The following is a 22,716-nucleotide window of genomic DNA, read 5'->3' as shown; positions in this document are numbered from 1 at the left end:
AACTGGTCTAACTCAAAATCCTCCACAGGGCGTATCTGGTGGCGGGAACCCTGGTTAAGATGGGCAGGAGAACTGATGCACACTGCCTACGACATTGCTCACGTGAGGGGACCTTCTTTCACATACTCTGGGAATGCCCAGCTGTCCATACTTACTGGGCAGGGGTTATGTCCAAACTGGAAAGGGTGGGGGGGAGGGAGAAGCTCACTGTCTCCCCGAAGCTCTGTCTATTAAACATATGGGATGCCGCTGACCTAACCACCACTGAGCAATCCTGTGTAACCCTGGGATTGGCCCTATCCAAACGTAACATAGTACAAAACAGGGTAGAGGAGAAATTGTTTACAGTGGGAAGCTGGGAGGCCAACATGGACAGAACCATGACCGCTGAAAAGGATGCTTTCAAAAATAGGGGATACCCTAAAAAAGGGGATCGTAAGTGGGCGGCATGGAATGGGTCTCGCAGTGAGATCTGCTTATCTCCATCTATTGAATTGTGACGTTGTGAGGGGGGGGACATGAGATTGGGCGGGTGGCGTGGGAGAATCATAGTGGAGTGGGAGATGCCCAAGACAGATATATATACTGTTATGTAAATATGTGATGTACCCCTTATTTATCCTGCCTTATACTGTAATGCTGAGATGTTGTTTCTTGAAGTTCTATTCAATAAAAAAAAGACTCCAAAATGGCCCTGGAACTTAAAATTGAAACAATGGCACAGGAATTAAACCACCGCAGGGCAGACCACGCAAAAACTGGTGGATAGAGTGATAAATGTGGAATCCACACCGGTGCAGATTAGGCCTACTGTGACGGTTGAACACTACCTGTATCAAAGCCCTGGAGAAGGAACTCTCTTAGCTGGCAGAAAAGGTGGAAAATGCTGAGGGCCAGTCCCGACGGAATAAAGTCTGGATTGTGGGACTCCTGGAGATGGTCGAAGGCCTCTGTGCGGAACTCTTTCTGGAGGAGTGGCTCTCGTTGGTTGTCCTAAAAGTCAAAACGTGCCCACAGGGTGCCGGGAAGACCACCAATCCTGGGCCTGCCATCACTGGTCATGGTGGTTAGGGTGCTACATTTTAGAGATCGGGAAGCTATAATGCAGGTGGCGCACTCGCAAGGACCATGGACAGTAGAAGATGTGACTGTCAACATATATCCAGATTGTACTACACTTTTACAATGCCAAAGAGAAGCCTTCTGAGGAGTTAAGCAGAACCTACAAACCTAGACATCCGCTATGCCCTCTTCTTTCTGGCAAAACTCTGCATAATGAAATGGGGAGATGCGCACTTCTTCACTGACATGAAGGTTCTCTGGGGCTGGTTGGAGAGGCGTGAGTACCCGAGGCCACAAGCTGGAACAGAGTTGCTGGCTCCAGATGGCAGGAATGAAGGAAGTGCACAAGGCCCGATGGTGCCGCATACAGCACTAACAAGAGATCGGGTGGAATCAGATAGAGCTAAATTCGTGGCAGACATTCAAAAGACATGAGCCTTTGACTCCTCCAATACATGAGAATCTCCAGAGAAAGAGGTCGATAGCTAAAATGAGGAAGGCTCCAATGTTAATAGCAGAGACGAGATTGCACCCCACCCAAGGCTAACCACCCTGATGATGTCTGAAGAGATTGTCTGCGAGGCAGAGATGTATGGACTACCTTCCCAGACAGGTCTGGATGTGTACCAACAGGCCTACGCTGCCTGCACTCCTGTTCATGTGCTGCAACGCGGTTCCCTCCCTTACCGGTTGGAAATATATAACTGTTAGCTACACTTGCAATGGTAATCCAGGAAATTGTTCTTATTGGGGGACGGACATACCATGTGTCGGGGTAGTGGCCAGTTCGAAGACCGCAGCATGATAAGGTAGGATGGGGGGGGGGTAGTTGGGAGGATGTTTATTTTCTTAAAATGTTATCTCACCGCACAGACTATGGGGAGGGGCTATACCATCCAGGACATATGGATCACTATAGTTGGTGACGATGTACACAGCAGCCATAAGGTACACTCACTCAAAATACTGACATGGAATGTTAACAGACTAGATAGCCTTGTTGAGCAGGAACTGGTGAACAAAGCACTCACTCGCTATGCAGCGGATATGATATTTCTGCAGGAAACACATCTGAGAGGGTCGAATGGTGGCTTCCTGGGGAGGGGGAAATACGCTGTGGTCAGCTACTCGGGTATACCTCTGGATCCAGGGGAGTCCCAATCCTGATAAAAAATACAGCCATCTTTCAAGTGACTCAAACCTCATCCGATGACAAGGTATGCTGCACAACAGTCCTGAGCAAATGAGAGGGGAAATCGATTGCTTTAGTAAATGTATAGATCCCACCCAGATTACAGACTGAGATGCTGGCACCATTGAGTAAATTGCTGCTAGATCTCCCACCTGTGACATTAATAGTGAAAGAGGGGGCTTTAACAGAATAATGGACCTGCACATGGATAGAATGACCACCCCCCCCCCCCACCCCAACCAGGTACCCCCTGGCTGGTGAAACTGGGAACCTTTGTGATGGCCATGGGTTTGGGAGACGTATGGAGATCACCGCATAAGACAAATAAAAATTACTCTTTTTACTCTGGAGAGGTATCTCTGACCACTCGTCACTGTGTATTATTCTAGCCAAACAGACTTTACGGGGGGAGAGCAGTCTGGAGACTGGCTACAGGGCGACTCACAAAGGAAAAAGTGCTGGAGGGTCTCGACAGAGTGACGGCCCTATACTTCTGCAGAAGCCACTTACATAGTAACTACGTGGGAGGCTTATAAGGCCACCACACGAGGTGATTATAGCAGGCAAAATAGGGGAAAAGGGAGCAAGAACTCATCACTGTAGGGTGCTAGATGAGGAAATCCACGACCTTAAGACAGTCTATAAACATACATATAGAATATTGAATACTAGTCACAGATTAAGTTCGACTAGCACGCATGATCAAACAGAAATGGCTGTATGAGGTGGGGGACATAGCCAGAAACTACTTGCCTGGCTTAGTAACAGAGACAGGGACAGACACCATATTGGGGAAGTTGTAGGCTCGGATGACTCAACCATTACAGTAAGTGAGGAGCTAGCAATGGTAATGGTGGACTATATGTGGGACTTTTTACATGCCCCATAGGGACACGCCAAAGCCAGACCTATTGAACTATAACAAAAACTGCCATTGCTGATTCCTGGGTAGGGCTCAAGCTCTGGAGCTGGAGGGGCCCCTAACAACAGAAGTAATAAGCCTTCCACTCATGCAACTTCAGTCAGGGAAAACATCAGGCTAAAATGGACTACCAATGGAATTCTTTAAGAGAATTACAAATAAGGTAGTAAGCTCGCTGTTCGATATATACACATAGGCTTACCATAGGGCTGAGTTCCCCAGAGATATCGGTATGGCGACAATCACAGTTATCCGTAAACCTAGAAAACCCCCAGACAGGTGGGATTGCTACAGGCCAATCTTCCTAATTAATGCAGACACTCAAGTATCAGCGAAAGTGTGAGCTAATAGAATGAAAAGTTTAATCTCCGATCTTGTACGTCCAGACCAGAATGGATTAATACCATGCTGATCTACTAAGTTGAATTTACGCCAATATTATGACTGTCGATACAGTGGGAATACCCCTAGTCATCACATTGCTCGATGTGAACAAAGCCTTCGACTCAATTGAATGGCCCTTCCTCTTTGCCATAACTGAAATGGATCCGACTCCTTTACACCCAATCCAGAGCCAGGCTCTGGCTAAATGCAACCATATTCAGGAAGTTCCCCATACGGAGAGGTACACAGCAGAGATGCACACTGTCACAAATGCTCTTTGCTTTGGTGTTAGAGGCCCTAGCTCAATGGATCTGGGAAGTTTCCCGGGTATGGGGCTGGAGATGGAAAGACTCCTGAGAGTATTGGTTATCATTATATGTCATTGATATCCTGCTCTGTATTTCAGAACCAGACTCATCTTTAGAGAGACTTGGAGACATCTTTCGGATATATGAGCACTTTTCGGGCCTAGGGATAACACTGATCTTCCTGATAGGGACCTGGAGATGGGAGGAAGCCCTACCAGTGCACCTTCAGGTGGTTACGCACCACAATAAATACTTGGGTCTGTGGGTGTCAAAAAAGGAGCAAACGCATTATGAGGCCAGCCTAACCCCACTCCTTCAAGGGCTGGAAAAGGATATACAATACTGGAGGCTTTTGCCGTTATCCCTTCTTGGCAGAGCAGCACTCTTTAAAATGATTGCTCTCCCTAGATTTACATACATCCTGCAAAACAGCTCCTCTGTGATTCCAGATGCATTCTTCCAGGTGGGGAATAGACTACTACGATCCCTATTTTCCAACAATGGTCCATTGCAAATCGCCCTTCCTACTCTCCAGAGATCCATATATGAAGGTGGTATACCTGATATTTGTAGGTATTATGAGGTAGCACAGATCCAGATAGTGAACGAGTGGGTATATGCCTCAATCGGAGATCCGGCATTCCAGATGGACCAAATTAGGCGAAAGTGGTACTAACACTTAAACATATATGGAGGAAAACTGCCGGTGGATGCTCCACAGGCCACCACAACAGTGGTCTGTCTGTGGCATAAACGGAATAGAGAAATGGGTTGGAGAAAGAGGCTCAGTCCCCAAAAACCCATAAGGTCTACATAGGAAGCTGTGGCCGTTGATGTAGCTACAGAGCTTCAGACAATGGGATATAATTGGCCTGTCCACGTTAGATGATGTATGGTATGCAAATCGAATGGTGGCATTTGAACACTTATGGGCAGAATATGCAACACACACAACACAGATTTTTAAGTATTTGCAACTATGACATGCTTTACAATTTAGAATCTAAACAGGAGGCAGAAACAAAGAAGAATTCCCCCCTGCAATCCCGACTCTTAGACAGCCATATGACATCAAGGGCTACCTCCATCACATAAGCGAAATTGGTGAGGAACACACAGGGTGAACTTTACCGACTTCAGGCCCATTGGTAGGGTGACAAAAGGGTGCTGACTGATGAAGACTGGGGGAAGCCCTGCAGTTCTGCAGGAAGGTGGCCATAAAGGAAAGCTATTGAATTATTCAGTATAAAATCCTGCATAGGATTTATTAACCCGTACATGCCTATACAAAATTGGTAGGTCCCGAGATGAGTTAAGACTTAGGTGCGGTGGACAGCAATGCGCTTTCTTGCATACATTGTGGGGTGCCCCAAGCTTGCCACGTTCTGGAAAGAGGTAACGTGCACCCTCATGGAGGCCACTGGGGTCACAATTGACCTTGAGGCCCCCACCCCCGCATTGCTGTTTGTTTGGGTAGGCTCGGACACTACAAATGATAACAAAAAACTAGTCAACCCGGGATATGTAGTGGCAAAAAGGGAAATTGCTCAAAAATGGGCAAGCGAACTCAGCCCACGCCTATGAGACTGGATGATGGGCATGGAAACGAGCAGAATAAGTGAGAATATGGTATACCCGGGCCCAGGATGCCCACATTAATACAATAAGGTAAGGGGGGGGCAGAGCCCTAGGTAAACTGACAATGATGAGTATAGTGCGCCCCCTAAAGCCCCGATGTGCCCAGGTGGGCCCTGCAGCCTAGTCTGGGACACTGATAATAGAAACGAGAACCTGTGGAACTGAAGTCAATTACTGTTGTACTTTACTGGGTAGAAGGGGTGGGAGGATGGTGTCTTTTTTTTTCTACTCTGTCGTCTCAGAATGTTACCCGTGATGGTTTAAGGGTTATCATTCAAAAGCCAATAAAAACCTTCTACACTAAAAGAATGGGACAAATTAGCTGGGAGAGTATACATTGGGGCATGAAAGAGCCACGGCGTGAAATTAAGACTATGAAACCTTGGTACTCAGGCAGTGGCTTACGCAGACTTGGAACAATAATTTGGCCCCAGAACTTATTCTTTTACAAATTAAGCACTGAAGTGGTAATCTTCCTGTAGAAGGATTGCTCTAATCTAATCTGAGTTCCAGTGAGTGTCTTAGACGCACACATTATTATTATCAATCTTCACTATCACCAGCCCTGACCGGACTGTGATTTGAATGTGTCTGGGGCTGCAAGGAGCGTCTTTGCCTCTTCCACTCTGTTTCCCTCTCTCTCTCTCTCTACCTCTTACTCTCTCTCTCACACACTCCCTATCTACCTCCCACCTTCTCTCACTTTCCCAAACACCCATAGGATATAGGACATAATAACATTCAAATACTGGCCAACCTTACCTCAATATATGCAAAATCGTCCTTGAGATGGAAAAATCTGGTATTATATGTTTCAAGCTTCAGCTCCAGGAAGTGGTCTGTGGATTTCTGGAAAATAAATATGCATATTCATATTTTGAAGAAATTAGAAAAGTTACCTCAGAAGTGGAACACTTTAGTAGAGAAACATTTCAAAGTAAAAGAGCAAAGATGACATCAGCACATAGTACAGTAAGTGAAAACCACTGGGTTCAACATTTTATCAATATATGGGGCAAAACCAGAAAATTATTACAGGCAGCAGGCAAGAGCGCGTGCGCCCTGAATACCATTCTGTATCACGCGGAGTAAGCGATGTGGGATGCTGCAATCCGCATGTAGCTTCTGTGGTGACTTAGTTCATATGCAGCCTCGGATTGGCAAAGCGGGCAATCGCCCGATGGCCTGTGGTTGAGTCCCGTTGGTGTACTGTTTTTTTGGTGACCGTCTCAGTCTCCACTGTCAGAGGACAATGTCAAAGGCTGTAGTTAAAGCCTGTGCATAAATATAATGAGCCTGGCTTGGTACACATTAAGGTCAAGCTGCCGCATTGTCAGAAACAGAATGGCAATGGACTGCTCCGGCTGTCACAGCATGAGGTGTGTCTTACCTCTGACACCCTCCAGGTGTGACAGCGGCTCAAGGAGCTGCTGATGGGAAGCCATTAGCACTTGATTTGCATGGGATTGGGGCAGGGGCGAGAACTAGAGTGGGTGGTGGGAGGTTGGTGAGGGCCAGCAAGGAGACTCTTCGGGTATTTTTGCCTCCCTCCTCTGCATGGAACAGGAAGAGATAAACTAGACTCTGCTGTTCTTCTTCACCTGTCATAAAGCAATTACTGCAGTCAACAGGGAGAGATTATGGATTTAGCTGACTTCGAAACTGGGAAACCAGGTTTGAGTCCCAGCAACAGCTCAACATCCTGTGATTTTGGGCAAATCACAAGCCCAAAAAAATTAATCTGTCTGTCTGTAATGTTATCTGGTGCACATGTAAAGAACTCCAATGCCTCTGGGCCAATTTCATGCTATACGAAACTGCATGTATTTGAGGAAAGTGAAATTATTTTTTGGGGGGGATTTACATACTAGCACATACACTTGATTGGAACTTACACGTGACGTTAGCAGTAAAACAAAAAAAAGAGAATCACCTTTCACCACACTCTTTCGTACTGTAAGAAATAAATATCTAAAAGCCCAGGGTGAGTGTAAAAAGCAGTCTAGTTCTGTGCCATTTCCTGTTGCCCAGTGCACATTAATCAAAACATCACCAGCAAACTTATAGATAAAAAGAACGTGAACATGGTGTTAGAAATGGGGTTTCTGGTTGGTAGGGGTATCCTAGTCAGGGTAGGTCGCAACACAATCTAAGTTATCCTGTGCTCACCCTCTTGTAGCTTAGCACAGAGCAGTCAGGCTTAACTTAGCAATCAATCAATCAATCATGGCATTTATAAAGCGCACTAAATACCCGCAAGGGTCTCAAGGTGCTGGGGGGCAGAGGGGAAGATGCTACTGTTCGAAGAGCCAAGTCTTGAGAAGTCTTCTGAAGGTCAGAGGGTCAGAAGGTCTGCCGCAGGCAGATGGGGAGGGTGTTCCATGTCTTGGCGGCGAGGTGGGAGAATGATCTGCTGCCGGTGGTCACTCTTCGGATGCGGGGGACGGTGGCGAGGGCGCGGTCTGCGGAGATGTAGAGGCTGAGTCGGCTGTTGAGGTACGTTGGTCCGGTGTTGTGGAGTGCCTTGTGTGCGTGGGTGAGGAGTTTGAAGGTTATGCTCTTGTTGACAGGGAGCCAGTGTAGGTCTCTCAGGTGGGGTGTGATGTGGCTGCGGCGAGGGATGTCGAGGATCAGGCGTGCGGAGGCGTTCTGGATGTGTTGAAGCCGTTTCAGGAGTTTGGCCGGGGCTCCTGCGTAGAGTGCATTTCCGTAGTCCAGTCTACTGCTGACGAGGGCCTGGATGACCGTCCTTCTTGTTTCGGTGGGGATCCACTTGAAGATCCTGCAAAGCATGCGGAGGGTGTTGAAGCAGGAGGAGGAGACGGCGTTGACCTGCTTCGTCATGGTGACCCCTTGGTTGCGTGCGTGGTCGGTGGGTGTTGGAGGTGTTCCTAGTGCAGTCGGCCACCAGGAGTCGTCCCAGGCCGAGGGGGTGGATCCGAGGAGGAGGACTTATGAGGCAATGTGTAAAGAATGTGTGCAACACTTCATACAACAACACAGTGAAAACACCTCAAACATAGTCCACACCAGGTTAGAAAACTAGATTATGATTTTAAAAATAAAATAAGACCAAAACGATAAAATCCAATGTGTAGAAGTCGAGATATGAATTTTTAAAGAATAACTATCAAAATAGCGCTTTAAAGTAATAAGCACTTAACAGAGGTATCTGGTCGTGCTAGACCAGGGCAAAGTCAAAATTACAAGCTAACCGCGATGGAGTGCAGGCCGGTACACGGACCCACTTGGGCCGGCTGAACCAAAGTATCTTGATCTGGGATTCGTTATCGTTGAAGAAGATGAGCAGTGCAGCCGAGGTGATGCATCATGTCGATTCACGCAGTGGACGAGATGCATCGATTTTCTCCACGTAACTCTGCCGATGCATCGGTTCCGAGTGCAAGCGCTGGTTCCAGATGTAATGTGAGGCTGCTGCTCACACATTACGTTATGCGCCCGTTCAGATGAGGATACGTTGGGTCCGCTCTCGCTATGATGAGGACGCACCGGTTGCGATTCATACAATAGCGACGATGCGCAAGTTACGATGATGATGCGTGGGTTCTGGATGAAGAAGCATTTTAGGCATGACTTCCAAGGGTCCCAGACTAGGGTGGCATCACTTGACAGGGCAGACTCACAGCTTGCCAAGTCCAGATGCAGATGCAGTCGGTTCAAGTCTTTGATATCCTTGAGACTTGGTAACTGGAGGAAATCCAGCAAGCCCTTGGAGTCCCTCTGGGTTCAAGTTATTCAAGTCCAGTCCTTCTCACCCAGGCAAGAGAACAGTGGGCAGGAGGGCAGCTTATTAAGACAACAGCACAGCGAGGCAGAGTTCAGCAAAGCTGCTGTCCAGCAGAATAGTTCTTACAGTAGCTCTTTTTCCTGGCAGAGTTGTCACAGGTCCAGAAGTGTACTGATGTGGTAGTGCCAGAGGTCCAGTAGTTATACACAGTGGTGCCTATGAAGTGGAGGAGACTTCAAAGAAAAGTTTGAAGTGCACAGAGGTTCTCCCTTCCTGCCCTGGCTCCAGACACACTACAGGCAGGTAATCAATCATTTGTATGGGGACAGGACACAGCCCTTTTAGGTATAAGTGTCAGTCCCCCCTCCATCCTGCTCAGGATGGCCCACCTGCATGCAGATGCCCACTCAGGCACACCTACCCTTCCTTTGAATTTGACTGTCTGAAGGTAATGCAGGAAGCCAGCTCTCACCCACCCCCGATGGGTATTCCAGAGACAGGCAGAATACACCACATGGCTAAAGTAAGTAAATGCCAACTTTCTAAAAGTGCCATTTGCTAAACTGGAATTTAAAATTCAACTTCACCATAAGTTGTGATTTTGAATTGTGAGATCAATGACACTAAACTTGAAAAGTCTATCTCTTCACAATTCGGAATTACACTTAAAAGATGAAAATAAGGTAATCCAAATGTTATCCTATGAGAGAGGTAGGCCTTTCAGTAGGAAATAACGAAATTGGGAGCTTTTCACTACCACAACTTGTAAAGTTTAAAAGTACATGTCCTGCCTTTTAAATACACTGCACCTTGCCCTGTGGGTTATACAGGGCCTACTTTAGGGGTGACTTATGTGTATAACATTATTATAGGAAAACAATGGTTCTGTCGGGTATGGGTAAAACAATCGCTTTGTTGAAAGAATAAATCAAGAAAAAAATGGAGAATTAATCAAGTTGACCACACAATCTCAAAGTACAAATCAAGATCAGGCTTGTTTTGAAAGATGTAATGTCATTCTTTATCTATAAATTGCATCATTTATATGAAGAAGCACAAATGACATTGGAAATGCAGGATTACCAAGGTAGTAGACTGTAAAGTGAGTCAGTGAATTTGTGACAAGGTGACATAAGTGACCAAATTGTGCATAATATATACAGTGAACGAATGCAGAAAAGACTTTTTATATACACAATATACAAAAGGAGGGCCAGTATCGAGGGCAAACAATGACACTGTTTCATGGATAAATCAAAAGTTGTATGAAAAACAGGTCTCGCACTGGTCCTAACAATTTTCGTCGACGTTTCAACCCAATATAAGCGACTTTAAATCGTCATGCAGGGTCTTCATCAGGACATTAAAATAAACGATGGCAACCTAGCCAGTGATCTAGGATGGCCTGGCAGACAAACGTTCGTGCGTAGGGAAACAGAGCGCCTCATCAAATGTGGTCTCTTGGACGGCGTGGTTCAATTAAATGAGGCTGACTCCGGTCAATAAATCACGTCGGAACCGATCCAAGTTCTACTTCCTATTTTAAATTGGGAAGAAAAGCGGTAACGATTCACGCTGCAGCACCTCCTGTCTCAATCGGGAGAAGCCCGATTGAGACAGGAGGTGCTGCAGCGTTGATGAGGCGCTCTGTTTCCCTACGCACGAACGTTTGTCTGCCAGGCCATCCTAGATCACTGGCTAGGTTGCCATCGTTTATTTTAATGTCCTGATGAAGACCCTGCATGACGATTTAAAGTCGCTTATATTGGGTTGAAACGTCGACGAAAATTGTTAGGACCAGTGCGAGACCTGTTTTTCATACAACTTTTGATTTATCCATGAAACAGTGTCATTGTTTGCCCTCGATACTGGCCCTCCTTTTGTATATTGTGTATATAAAAAGTCTTTTCTGCATTCGTTCACTGTATATATTATGCACAATTTGGTCACTTATGTCACCTTGTCACAAATTCACTGACTCACTTTACAGTCTACTACCTTGGTAATCCTGCATTTCCAATGTCATTTGTGCTTCTTCATATAAATGATGCAATTTATAGATAAAGAATGACATTACATCTTTCAAAACAAGCCTGATCTTGATTTGTACTTTGAGATTGTGTGGTCAACTTGATTAATTCTCCATTTTTTTCTTGATTTATTCTTTCAACAAAGCGATTGTTTTACCCATACCCGACAGAACCATTGTTTTCCTATAATAATCCTACCCAGGTTCTGAGGGACACAGGGTCACCCCATTGTTTATACATTATGTGTATAACAAGCATTTGCAATGCAATCGGTCTTGCCTTTGGGACCTTATATGTATTTAGCTATGCAGCACATTAGCCTGGGTGCTGAAACATATACTGTTCTTTAACATGGAGGGAATATAAGCACCAAACTGCGTAACACGCCAGGTATGGGAACACATGGAGAGAAATATTGCCTTTTAGTGGGAAATGGTATAGTCCAAAGCTCTGTTTTTAATATAAAATCAGTGCCTTCTGTGATCATATCACTGAAAATACAAGATTTGAAATAAATATTATTGTCTATGGGTGCTCATGGAAGACAATGTCTATGGATTGGAATCTAGAGAAGGCTAAAGTGATTCTGGTATTTTACTGACCTCTGCTGGTTGTTTTCTATCAAGAAAGTTAAATAGAGGTAGTTGCCAGAAAAATGAAAAAAAGAAAGTCCCTCAGCAGAAAGCAATTCTGGTATTTTACTGACCTCTACTAGTCGTTTTCTATCAAGACAGTTAAATGGAGGTAGTTGAACAGAAAAAAAAGTCCCTAAGCGGAAACAGACAAGTCCTTGGGCTGATCTCCAGAGCCCACAAAGTACATACACATATAAGTATATACTAAAGTATATACAAGAGGTCTCGAATGCTCGACCTGAAAAGGGAAGGTTTTGGCTGGGCAAGAGGGTTTACTTGCCAGGATGACATGGCAGTGTGAAACTGCACATGCAGGCTCTGCAGTGGTATGGATGAGGCATGGTTAAAGGGCTACTTATGTGGGTGGTACAATCAGCGCTGCAGACCCACTAGTAGCATTTAATTTACAGGCCCTGGGCACATGTGGTGCACTTTACTAGGGACTTAAAGTAAATTAAAAATGCCAATTGGGGATGAACCAATATTACCATGTTTAGGGGTGAGAGCGCACACACTTTAGCACTGGTTTGCATTAGTAAAGTGGGCAGATACCTAAAGCCAGCAAAAATAAGGTAAAGAAAATGGAGGGAGGCAGGCAAAAAATTGGGGGAAGACCACCCTAAGGATGTCTGGTCTAACATGAGTTCCTAGTATTTTTCACAATTCTGGGCTTCCAGCGTATATTTGTTCAATTGGGATGCCAACACTTTGCTCCATGATCGTAACCAAGCAGTTTATTGCAAAGGTTTGCGATCCGCAAATGTGAACTCCTTTTTTTGGCTGCCCGGGCCTAATTGTGGCTCCCAATCCAACACTGTTCATATGCGTTTTCAAACCAAAGGTGAATAGCCCATTACTTCATTTTAACAGGCAAAAGTACAAGTTGTTAGATTGTACAGCATTCCTTCAGAATGCTGATACAGAAACATAGTTAAGGTGTGCGATGCTCTTCATCTAAGTAACTCAATACACTATTGTAACAGCTCACATTCACCCCAATCACTGCTAACCAGCTGAGTATCTCAGCAGCAGCCGTCAAAGCTACTTAGGGCCTCATCCTGTATGCTGCGGCTCCTGAGACCGCCGCAAACTGGAGATTGTGTCAGAATCAGGAATCCGAGCAATCCAGTCATTTCCACACCTTGGCCATTTTCTGCCTCAATGTAGGTTCAACTTTGTAGGATTCACACCGCGTAGACCATGTAATTCCAAGTTTTTCCACAACGGGACGAGTGAAAATGAGCAATATCACCAAGTTATCCCTCGCTGAGGATGGAGGTTACATACTTCACCCAATAAATACAGGACCTCACAGTGTCAGTATTTTCAGAGTTCAACTTTACCACGCCTAATAGCGGTGATCTTGTAATGAGTCTCTTAGTCATATCCTTCCCTCATCATAGTGACCACAATTTTGCAACTTCAGCGCTCAGTCTAACACTACTTGAACTTGAGTTGTATATTTCCTTGTAAGCAAAATAGACGTTTTTGTACACTGCGCTTTTACAAAGCCACATCAGTAACAATCCCTCAAATTCACATTCATTTTTGCATGCACATTAATTGTGCATTCGTGCTTCCCTTTCCTTGAACTTGTAAAGCCCCCATTTCTCAAAATGCGGAACAAGAGTTAATAAAAGTACAGAACATGCAAAAGAGTAAAATAATGACAATTGCACAGCACAAAAGTGATGACGAAGAATACCGTATCTGGAATGTTTAATATCATAAGAAGAATTAGTTACATTGAAATGCATAGTTTGTAAACACTAGCAGCATCACAATTAGCTCTGTAAAGTAGCGCAAACGAAGGTGTTCAATTGAATGGCGCGTTCATTTAAAGTTTCAAACAAATTGAAGTTATAAAAATAAAACTATGGTTTTGTAGGAAACAATTTACTCAGACGGAGACATTGAATGTCTAAAGTGGGATACAGCCAATTCCTTCCCAAGGCAGTACTATATAACCACTGTATCAAAGGGTCAAACAAATAGTACAGCTGCTCACTAGCCCTAAAAGGTAAGACTTCGACCTCGAATTCTGATAACAGTGATTCCTCAACCAGCCTGGTGAAACTCAATACAACCAAACAATTGATGAGATTAAACCAGCTATATCCAGTTCTGCCATGAACTACAGACATGTTCTAGTTGAAAATAGAAACACGTGGGAGTGCATGGCTAAGAATGTTTCCTAAATCTATCTCTGAGCCCATCTCTTGTACAATCTTCCTTCTCCATATCCAAACCCCAGCGAGTGGCGCAGGTGAGGAACCTAACCATTAGGATCAAAGCTACAAACTTACATGTAGATCCCACGCCGGGCCCCGCAGAATGTTTCAAATATTTTTTCCAAAACACATGCACACCAAAATTACGCCCTTCATGTATGTGTCCTATCTCAAAGGATAATCTGTACCTTTTCTGAGCAAACAGTTCTCATTATCCTGAAAATCCCACTCACTATCCTGAGATGAGATTCTTGCTGATTACATGCAAGATCAAACTTTCCAACAATGCCACGAGCAACCCTGGAGTGGGAAGTCACAAGATACATCAAGCAGATGCGGCGCAGCATGATTACTTTATCATCAACAATTAGTCTTAGGCACGTGAGAGGAAGCAAAACGCAAACTCCAGATATCTGAAGGGCTCCCTAACAAATGTAGATAAAAGTGCAGAAATCAGGGATAGATCTGGGAACTATCGCTAGTCACGAGACGGAAAACATCTTTCGCCCAGTGAAAAACTGTGAGGCAAAGAGGACTGTAACAATCTCACATAATTTCTCGTATGCGTGTACAAGACAGAGTGAAATTGGTATAAAAACTGGTTTAAGTTTCAGAGGAAGGCAGCTGAAGCTGGTGGAACCATTTTGCGTTTATATCTCTGTAAACCTGGCATTAAATAATCCATTTGATGGTCCAAACAACGGCCTCTTTGGTTGCTAAAGGGCTAGGCTCAACTTTCTATTATTTATTCTCACAACTCAGAGAAAATGCTTAGGTCACTCTCCTACAGCTATTCTATGTAAGGTATCATTTTCCTTAGGGCAATACCAGCATTTTTGGTCTCCATGCAAATTGATCCTACCAGCGATTATTATCTCTTGTATTACTGATTTAAAAAAAAAAAAAAAGAATGTAGTATTACTCTCTTCTCTCTTTCGTCACCATGAAGATCATTGTCCTTTTATGATGACATCAAGAGATACTTTCTCTTTTATTCTATTCTAGCTTATTTTTCTATCTTTGTGAGTAGCAAATGTATGTTTTTTTGTGTTTTTTTTACAATAACCTTCCACACTGAAGCACTATGTCATATGGTTCTTTTTTCTGCATCTGATTACGTGGACTAATTGTTTAGGTTAACATATTGATTGCTCCTGTGGTAAATTGTTCTAACATCGTTGATGGGAACAATTTAATGCATTTGACTGCTTGGCCAATTAATTTAATACATCTGCCTGGCTGACACAAAAAAGTATACAATAGATTTACGGGTGATTTCATATAGGCAAAGATCGGTGTCAAAAAGTCATGGGAAATATAAAAGAGGGTAAGGTCTGATGGGTGTCAGTACTCTCATATAATGATGGATACCACACTGAAATCCAATTTAAGGCACTAATGGCTGACATCATACACAAGTCCAATCAAAAATGTAACTTTAAGGAATCAAGCAAGCATCTTTACCAGCTGGGCACCATGCAGCTTCTGTGGCATGGGCACATCCACAGTGGGCGTCTCGGCATACTTCGGGTAGGCTCTCGCTACACAGTTGCTGATTTCAGTGCTTCTTGGAATTAAGGCCTTGATCTTTATTCTCTCGCAACCTTTTATGGAGCAGAAGGTAAATTGCTCTTTCTCATTTTGCGCTTTCACTTTCAAGAACAATAACCTGTTAAGACAGAGAATGCAATGTACCGTTTAGTCACCTCTACCTTCTGCAGATCACTAATCGCTGCGCCTTCTGCACTAGCAGAGGTAGTTATTGCACTATGGATCCACCATATCTATATTTGTGAGTTTATCCATATAGGGGTAAACTACACCTATATATAGGAAGGTAACCATGATCCTACCAAAGCTGTCTGTGGAGGGAGACCCTCTTATGGACCTGCCATAACTATATGTAAAGAAGTAAAAGACAGTGGGTACTGTTCAATTTTTACAACAGTGACCTACAAAAAGAATGCTTTAGTAGGCACACAACACACCGAACTACCATAACCAATTTATGATGCACTCAACGTTTGCTCTAGTATGTGAATATAAGACAGAATGCGAATTGAACAAATGCTTAAAGAGTGCAAGAGCACATTAAATAAGAGAAATATTTTGGCAGTTTCTAAAGGTTATGGTAGAACCGCTGCTCTTGGCAGTCCTTTCTGTGCAAATGTGAAGTATAACCCATGTAGAGTACTATGTGCTTATAAATGTCTCCAGGACACTGAGAGGCTCGAGGAACTAGGCACTCTGAATCTCAGAGTGACCCTAAGAGCAAGTAGGGTAAGCTAGTAGCCCTTCTGATGCCTGAGGTTTGCCTGGATTATAACCCCTCAGTTTTGAAGTGGGGATTGAGCCAGTGCAGTGGTCGGGCTGTTTTCACTTGTGGAAAGAAGGCTTCCTCACCCAGAGTCCTCGTCCCAGTAGTAGTAACTTTTGCCAGCATAGCTGTACTGGAGCTTGTCCATCTGGAAGGTCCTGAGGAAGATGCCTGTCTTGTGCGTTTGTTTTGTGAGCCGATTGTGGATGTCTGAGAGGATGGAAAATGTGGTTCCTTTTGGATAGCAGAGTCCTACTTGGATCCAGTCATTCCTAAAAAAGAAAATCCAAAGTTACAGCAAATTATCGAAACACGCCAGTGAATTCCCTTAATACTCCTTAAGCCAAAAAATAAATACTTCATTGAAATATTGGCTGATTCCTTTCCTTGCAAGCACAAGGATGTGGCTGTTACCTCAAATGAATAAGAATCAATGGTTAAAAACAAGTTTAAATTAACTAAAACGGTTAATGCTGGTGTGACACACCTTGCATGCTATGAGAGCGGCCACTGAGCTTGGTTCCTATCGGTACAAATACATGGATCTACAAAATAGAGTCATGAGGAGGCATGGGGTAAAAACTGGCAAATCATACGGATTTGATTCAGAGCAACGTTCTTTTGAGGGTAAATAGCTATTTTGAAGGCAGTTCCTCCCATTGATGGTTTTGGCTCCAGCATATAATTGCAGAGGTCAAATGAAGTTTACACAGAGCTCTTAAGACCATCTGCCTTTGATTATTTTGTTCTCATTATTTCCACGGAATTTGTGAGCATCAAAAACATTTTTTAATATATACAAAATTTTGAGCATGTATTGGAAGATGCAGCGATGAGTTTAAAATTAACATATTAATAGGCACATTGCACAACGTAGCGGAAATTGATATCACATGTACATGTCCAGACTCAGCCTTTTACAGCGTGCAAACTAAGTGGATATTAGCACCAAGCAGCATTCAAACAGGATGGGGTGATGGCATGCTTGGTTTGTGTTGTGTGGGTGTTGCGTCTTGTGGAATGGGGAATTTGAGGTCAAGTAGGAGGCAATTGTGGGGATAGTTGCAGGAGATAAAGTTACATACAGTTTATAAGAAATACTTTACTGTGAGTTGGGTTCTAACTTGTAGGTTTTCAGAATGGGAGGGATCATGGCAGGGCCTTTGTTGTGCTGGATGAAGAATTGAGTTCACAAAAAGAATTGGAACAAGCATGAAGCCAAAGATATGAAATTGGCAGATCGAAAGGATGGATGAGAAGAACAGATATAAACTGGGAAGAACGAATTAATATCTGCTCCACAGATTTCTTCTCAGACGGTGACATTGAATGCAGCAGTTAAAAGGCAATCTATCGTTCAAGCTTAGACTGAATGCAAGAAATCATGGATGGGAAGAAAGGATGGATATGAAAGAGAGGAGCAGATTTCCAGAAGAGACTGGCTGTGGCGGTAAAACCAAGGTACAAGTAACAATGGAGGAACAAGAGAGACTGTTGAAGGCAAGAGCCATATGCACTGCAGAACATATTGTTGTAAATCAAGATGGGTTATTTCCTAGAGTAAGGGCAGTCAACAGACGATGATGCCTCATCGTGGACCCTTAAAATAAGAACAGGTTTAAATCTTCGGGGTTTGACAAGAACTTGGTGTAGAAGACACAACAGGTGTCTATGTGTACTCTGAGGCTCCCTGCTAATGTGCAGCACCATCTGTAAATAAAAGCTGCCAATCTACACTAACTACACATTAATAGTAATCTTCCAACCCAAATCGAGAACTGTCGCTGGGGATGTGCCCTACAACGAGGAAAGAATAAAGAGACAATAGATGAGAACAGCCATGATTGATTCATTTCAGCAATCCAAGGCTCACAGAAAGCTGAGAGCATGGGGTGGACTTGGCATTATCCCTAGAGCGGGAGCATCTGCCTGGGCATCCTTCCTCTTGTGGGGAATGCTGGTTGGACCAAACGTCACAATGTCTCTGTGAGCTTGCTAATAATTATTTAGTCAGATTCATTTTCTTAAAAAAGCAATTGGTATGGAAATTTCATCTGATATACATTTTCTTAAAAGGTTGTTGGGTGGTGATTAGAATGTAGAAAAAAGGGAAGCATAGTGAGGTCAGCTTCAAGTATTCAACGATGGAGGGTGCCTTTTAAGCAAATGCTAACAAAAGTGGTAGAAGGAGTGAGAATATTAGGTTCTGCTATAGATAGTGAAGATCTCAATTTTTAATATATCGATCAGAATGCAGCTACAAGGGCGGCCTAAACAGATGCCGCCAAATGAATAGCAGTGTTGGTACAGAGACTGGTGGCATCAGTGATAAGGCCAGGATCATACATCTGTTCTAGGCATCTGTTCTAGGCCTCCTCCGTTAATCTGTACACAACTTTACCTGCATAAATGGGGCAAATCTTGCATCTAATAAAACATGTTTCTAAGAGGCTGTCATCGGACCCCCTACAACACAGATATAATTGCAATCTGTGTGGTGCGCCCCATTCAGTGCCAGCATATCGTCTTCAACAATGCAAGATGAACAGATTACTCAAAGCAATGTAGATATCCAGCATCACCTCTTGCCCCTCAATTCAGCTGACCATACATGCAGAGGGTTAGAAGCAGTACTCAAAAATAGTCCAGAACGAAAATAGCAGAATCCATTGCAAGTGCAGTTATTCTTCATTTGAAACACCATCCTGACAAACATATTTCGTGTGGTTTATCAGACAAGGATGCCCTGAAACTACCACAAGACTCTCGGAATTAGATTACCTTTTAAGAATGAAATCCATTAATAGCGAGTCACACATGTTGCTGTCGTTATAATGCCAATGGAAAGGGGAAGCAACTCATTACTGACGCGTGAAAACTAACCAATGGAACTGGCACATAAAAGGCACACGCAGTGCAGACCTGAAGCGTTGCAGTGGGAGGGCGCTGCCTCCATTTCATCAGGTCTAAGGAGAAACATGCCATCAGCAAAGATGTTCAAGAAATTATTCTGCAGATTCTAAAGCGTCTAGCGTTATGAGCTCTCTAACAAAAGATGTCACAGACTCCAGCATGATGACTTATGGAGTCAGAAATAATCCCACTAAATGAGTAACATATGGCAGACAAGGTAGTCACTACAGGACCCTGTATAGTGTATAGGGAAACATCTTCATGTGCGTGAACCCATGACTGAGTACCTGTGATTTACCAATTCGCTAAGCTGATATGAGGGGCACTAACAAGCTCACACAGGCGTAGGATGAATACGCAAGACCTCCTGTGAGACAGTGGAAGAATGAGCAGCATGCATGTTGTAGGGCTGAGTAGAGAGCATGCAACCTAGCCTTCTGCTTTCATCAAGGATTCCACTGCTCTCCCCTGCACTCTGGGAGCACATGCTATTTATATACACTTTTCAATAGCATATTTAGCTCGAAAGGATGTTAGTGCACTTTAGAAATGTAGACAGGACTGCTATCCTTTTTACACTGATTATCATAGGTAGAGGATCGAGTGTGGGGGGCATGTTATAAAGTAGATTTAGAATTAGTGGGTCTCATAGATTCTAACTTAATCATATAGTAATTTGAAGCCCACGTTCAAAGAGTAGGTCAATAACATCAGTTCCTGATTGGTGGACTAGATTGCATCACTGACGTAACAGAGAACTTCGAGAAGTGGTACGCTGAAATTATTCAAGATCTTTGTGGCTGTACCATCCACTAAAATAGTCGACAAATCAGCTACTTTGAGTCATAATGAGGTCACAAGACTGGTTAAGGCATGGTGAACTGCCTGGTGATCTTCTGAGGTACCAAATAAGGACGACAGGCTAGGACAATTTCAAGCCACTACCGCAGTGACACTCAACCAGCTTTTCATTCCTTCGATTGAAGCAGTCAGAGCAGAACACCTTAACAGACGTCACTATGAAAGGTATCAGAGAAAACCTTCTTTCCAGAATATAGAAAAATTCAAAACAATGTGTCTACGTGTTATTCCTTAGACCTACGATGTATACTGCTGGCTGAGCACTAAGAATGTGGAGGCCACCATTTCCTACCGGCCATGACAACCTGTTAAAGCAGCTTCATGCACTGTTTCAGTTTCACCTAAAACTCTTTTTCAGTCCAGTGAATGGGAAGAGAAATTTTGCAACAAAAAAGGAGTATAGTTATTTTAACCCAGAATCCCTTTCTCAATACAGAGTGCCACCAACCAAACTCTGGAGCTAAATATTGGGTCACTTAGGACTTTCTGGTGGGCGATTTCTAGCTGTCATTACTTCAAAATTCATTAGTAAGCAAGGGACTGCAATTGGCCATCAGTGCGAACTGCTGTCAATTCAACACATTCAGCGCATTTGTTCTGAAGACAATTAAACTACTTAGGAGTAAATGAAATGGCCTGGGTCGGATGTACAAAGACCAGTGACCATGTTATTCTTTCTAGAGCCACGGACTCAGAAAATCGCTACCATTGTATAAGAAATTACTCCTTGTGAAACTAGATGTTCACATTCGAGTTTCAGACTTTGAATGCTGGAGAACCTGGCAGACAGTCGCACAAGTTTCATATAAAAAGAAACCTTAAATCCGTGACCTGATTTTGAATCCAAATGGCAGGCTTGGTCGTAGAGCCAAACATGGTCACCATCAACATGAAGATAACATTTGGAAAACAGGGTGCATGTTTTAGGTCAAGCCACTATGGCATCTTGTTCCTGGCATCAGAATTGTCTAAATCACTCAGTCACAGAAGACACAAATATACTGAAAATAAAATGCAGCAACCATCATTTTCACTAAAAATGCTTCCATTACTGATGCAAGGACGAGGGCCATGGGAACACTGACCAAGCTCCTTACTGCCGTCCTGTAGTATGGTATAAATGCAATGGGGGAACCCTGTGCCCCTCAGAACCTGGGTAAGTATAAGTAGAGCTACATTGGTTCTGTCGGGGAGGCGACAATTACATTGCTAATAAAGACAAGTCTTATTACGACTACTTTATAAATTACTCTGCGTAACCAATATGCCAGAGTGTACAGGTGGGTTAAATCTCAGTGCGCGACAACATGAATATTGGAACACAACAGTGCAACAAAAACTCCAAATTGCTTGCAAAAAATATATTATTATTTGTTATTTTCGAGTTTTCACAAAATATTTCGAAAAAAACATTTTTCAAGGGCTGTCAAGGTGAGGCGCAATTGTGAAGTGACCTGTGTTTTAAAGTGACAATGGGTGCTCAGTGCTGGTGGTGCAGTGCCTATATACAAGATTGAAGAACAAGTTTGTACAAGATGATGAATGGTCAGAACAGCAAAGCAGACAATGTCTCTGGTTGTGGCAGGGCCGCTCAATAGTATACACCAAGAGATTTGTTAGGACTGAACCATGTGTTATCGTCGACGTTTCGACCCTGATGATGCATTAGTATGATGTCATAGCGGATCTTCTTCAGGACAAAATGACAGCACAGCAAGTGGGAGGTATCCCTAGGCGTCCCTCGCTGAGTGAAGGCTGCCAGAAGGATCTCTTGACATGAGGTTAAATGAGTAAATCGTCTTAAGGTAACACAGCAATGTTGTGCCCTATGTCGAGTATGGGAATCAATGAATTAGGAGATAGTTCAAGGGAAATCCAGGCAAAACGTCCGTGGATGTCTGCTCTTCTCAGTAAGCAGTCCTGGTTTATAAAGTAGTCGTAATAAGACTTGTCTTTATTAGCAATGTAATTGTCCTGTAGTATGGCCTCAGCCTCAGCCAGAATGGCTGCTGCACATGCTGTAAGTCACATCAAGATATTTATATCTGTCAGACGTGGCACTAATCAAACCACATCAGAAAGAGGTAAAAGGCTTGCCAGTCCTGCATCCATGATCCTAGGCCACTCCTTTCCACCACTCACCTGGTGAGTGAAGCAGATGAGAAGTGGCAAAGGAACTTGTGCCATTTAGTTAGTCTGAGAGAATCCCAGGGGCACTAGTAAATGTATTTTTGTGTTAAGTGAGACTGCCTCATTGAAGGAGAATGCATTCATTTTCAATGTGTACAATTCATTTTTCATGAACATTCCGTGAGTGCTTTGAGAAATCGAGTTTTTGATTGAGGGGGGTGAAAACCATTCACAAGCAACTACCACAGTCTTTGTCAGGGTGAACCACAAAAATCATTAAATTGACTTGTGCTTAACCCTCTGGTAGCTTGGCACAAAAGAAGTCAGGCTTAACTTAGAGGCACT

The 22,716-nt window shown here is 43.6% G+C and overlaps 1 protein-coding gene across 1 annotated transcript in view; it reads right to left on the bottom strand.

Annotated features, from left to right (window-relative positions):
• Positions 1–22,716, bottom strand: part of CEMIP (cell migration inducing hyaluronidase 1) — a 908,751-nt gene that overhangs the window by 66,288 nt on the left and 819,747 nt on the right. The window contains exons 24-26 of the mRNA XM_085644720.1: positions 16,554–16,739; positions 15,615–15,819; positions 6,269–6,355 (exon numbers count right to left, since the gene is read on the bottom strand). Of these exons, the coding sequence (XP_085500846.1) occupies positions 6,269–6,355; positions 15,615–15,819; positions 16,554–16,739 (478 nt within the window). The remainder of the gene's footprint in view (positions 1–6,268; positions 6,356–15,614; positions 15,820–16,553; positions 16,740–22,716) is intronic.

Source organism: Triturus cristatus, chromosome 3_1 (genome assembly GCF_964204655.1).
Source record: "Triturus cristatus chromosome 3_1, aTriCri1.1, whole genome shotgun sequence".
In the NCBI taxonomy this organism is placed as follows: domain Eukaryota; kingdom Metazoa; phylum Chordata; class Amphibia; order Caudata; family Salamandridae; genus Triturus; species Triturus cristatus.
The sequence above is the reverse complement of the archived record's forward strand: the minus strand, read 5'-3'. Positions and strand labels throughout refer to the sequence as shown.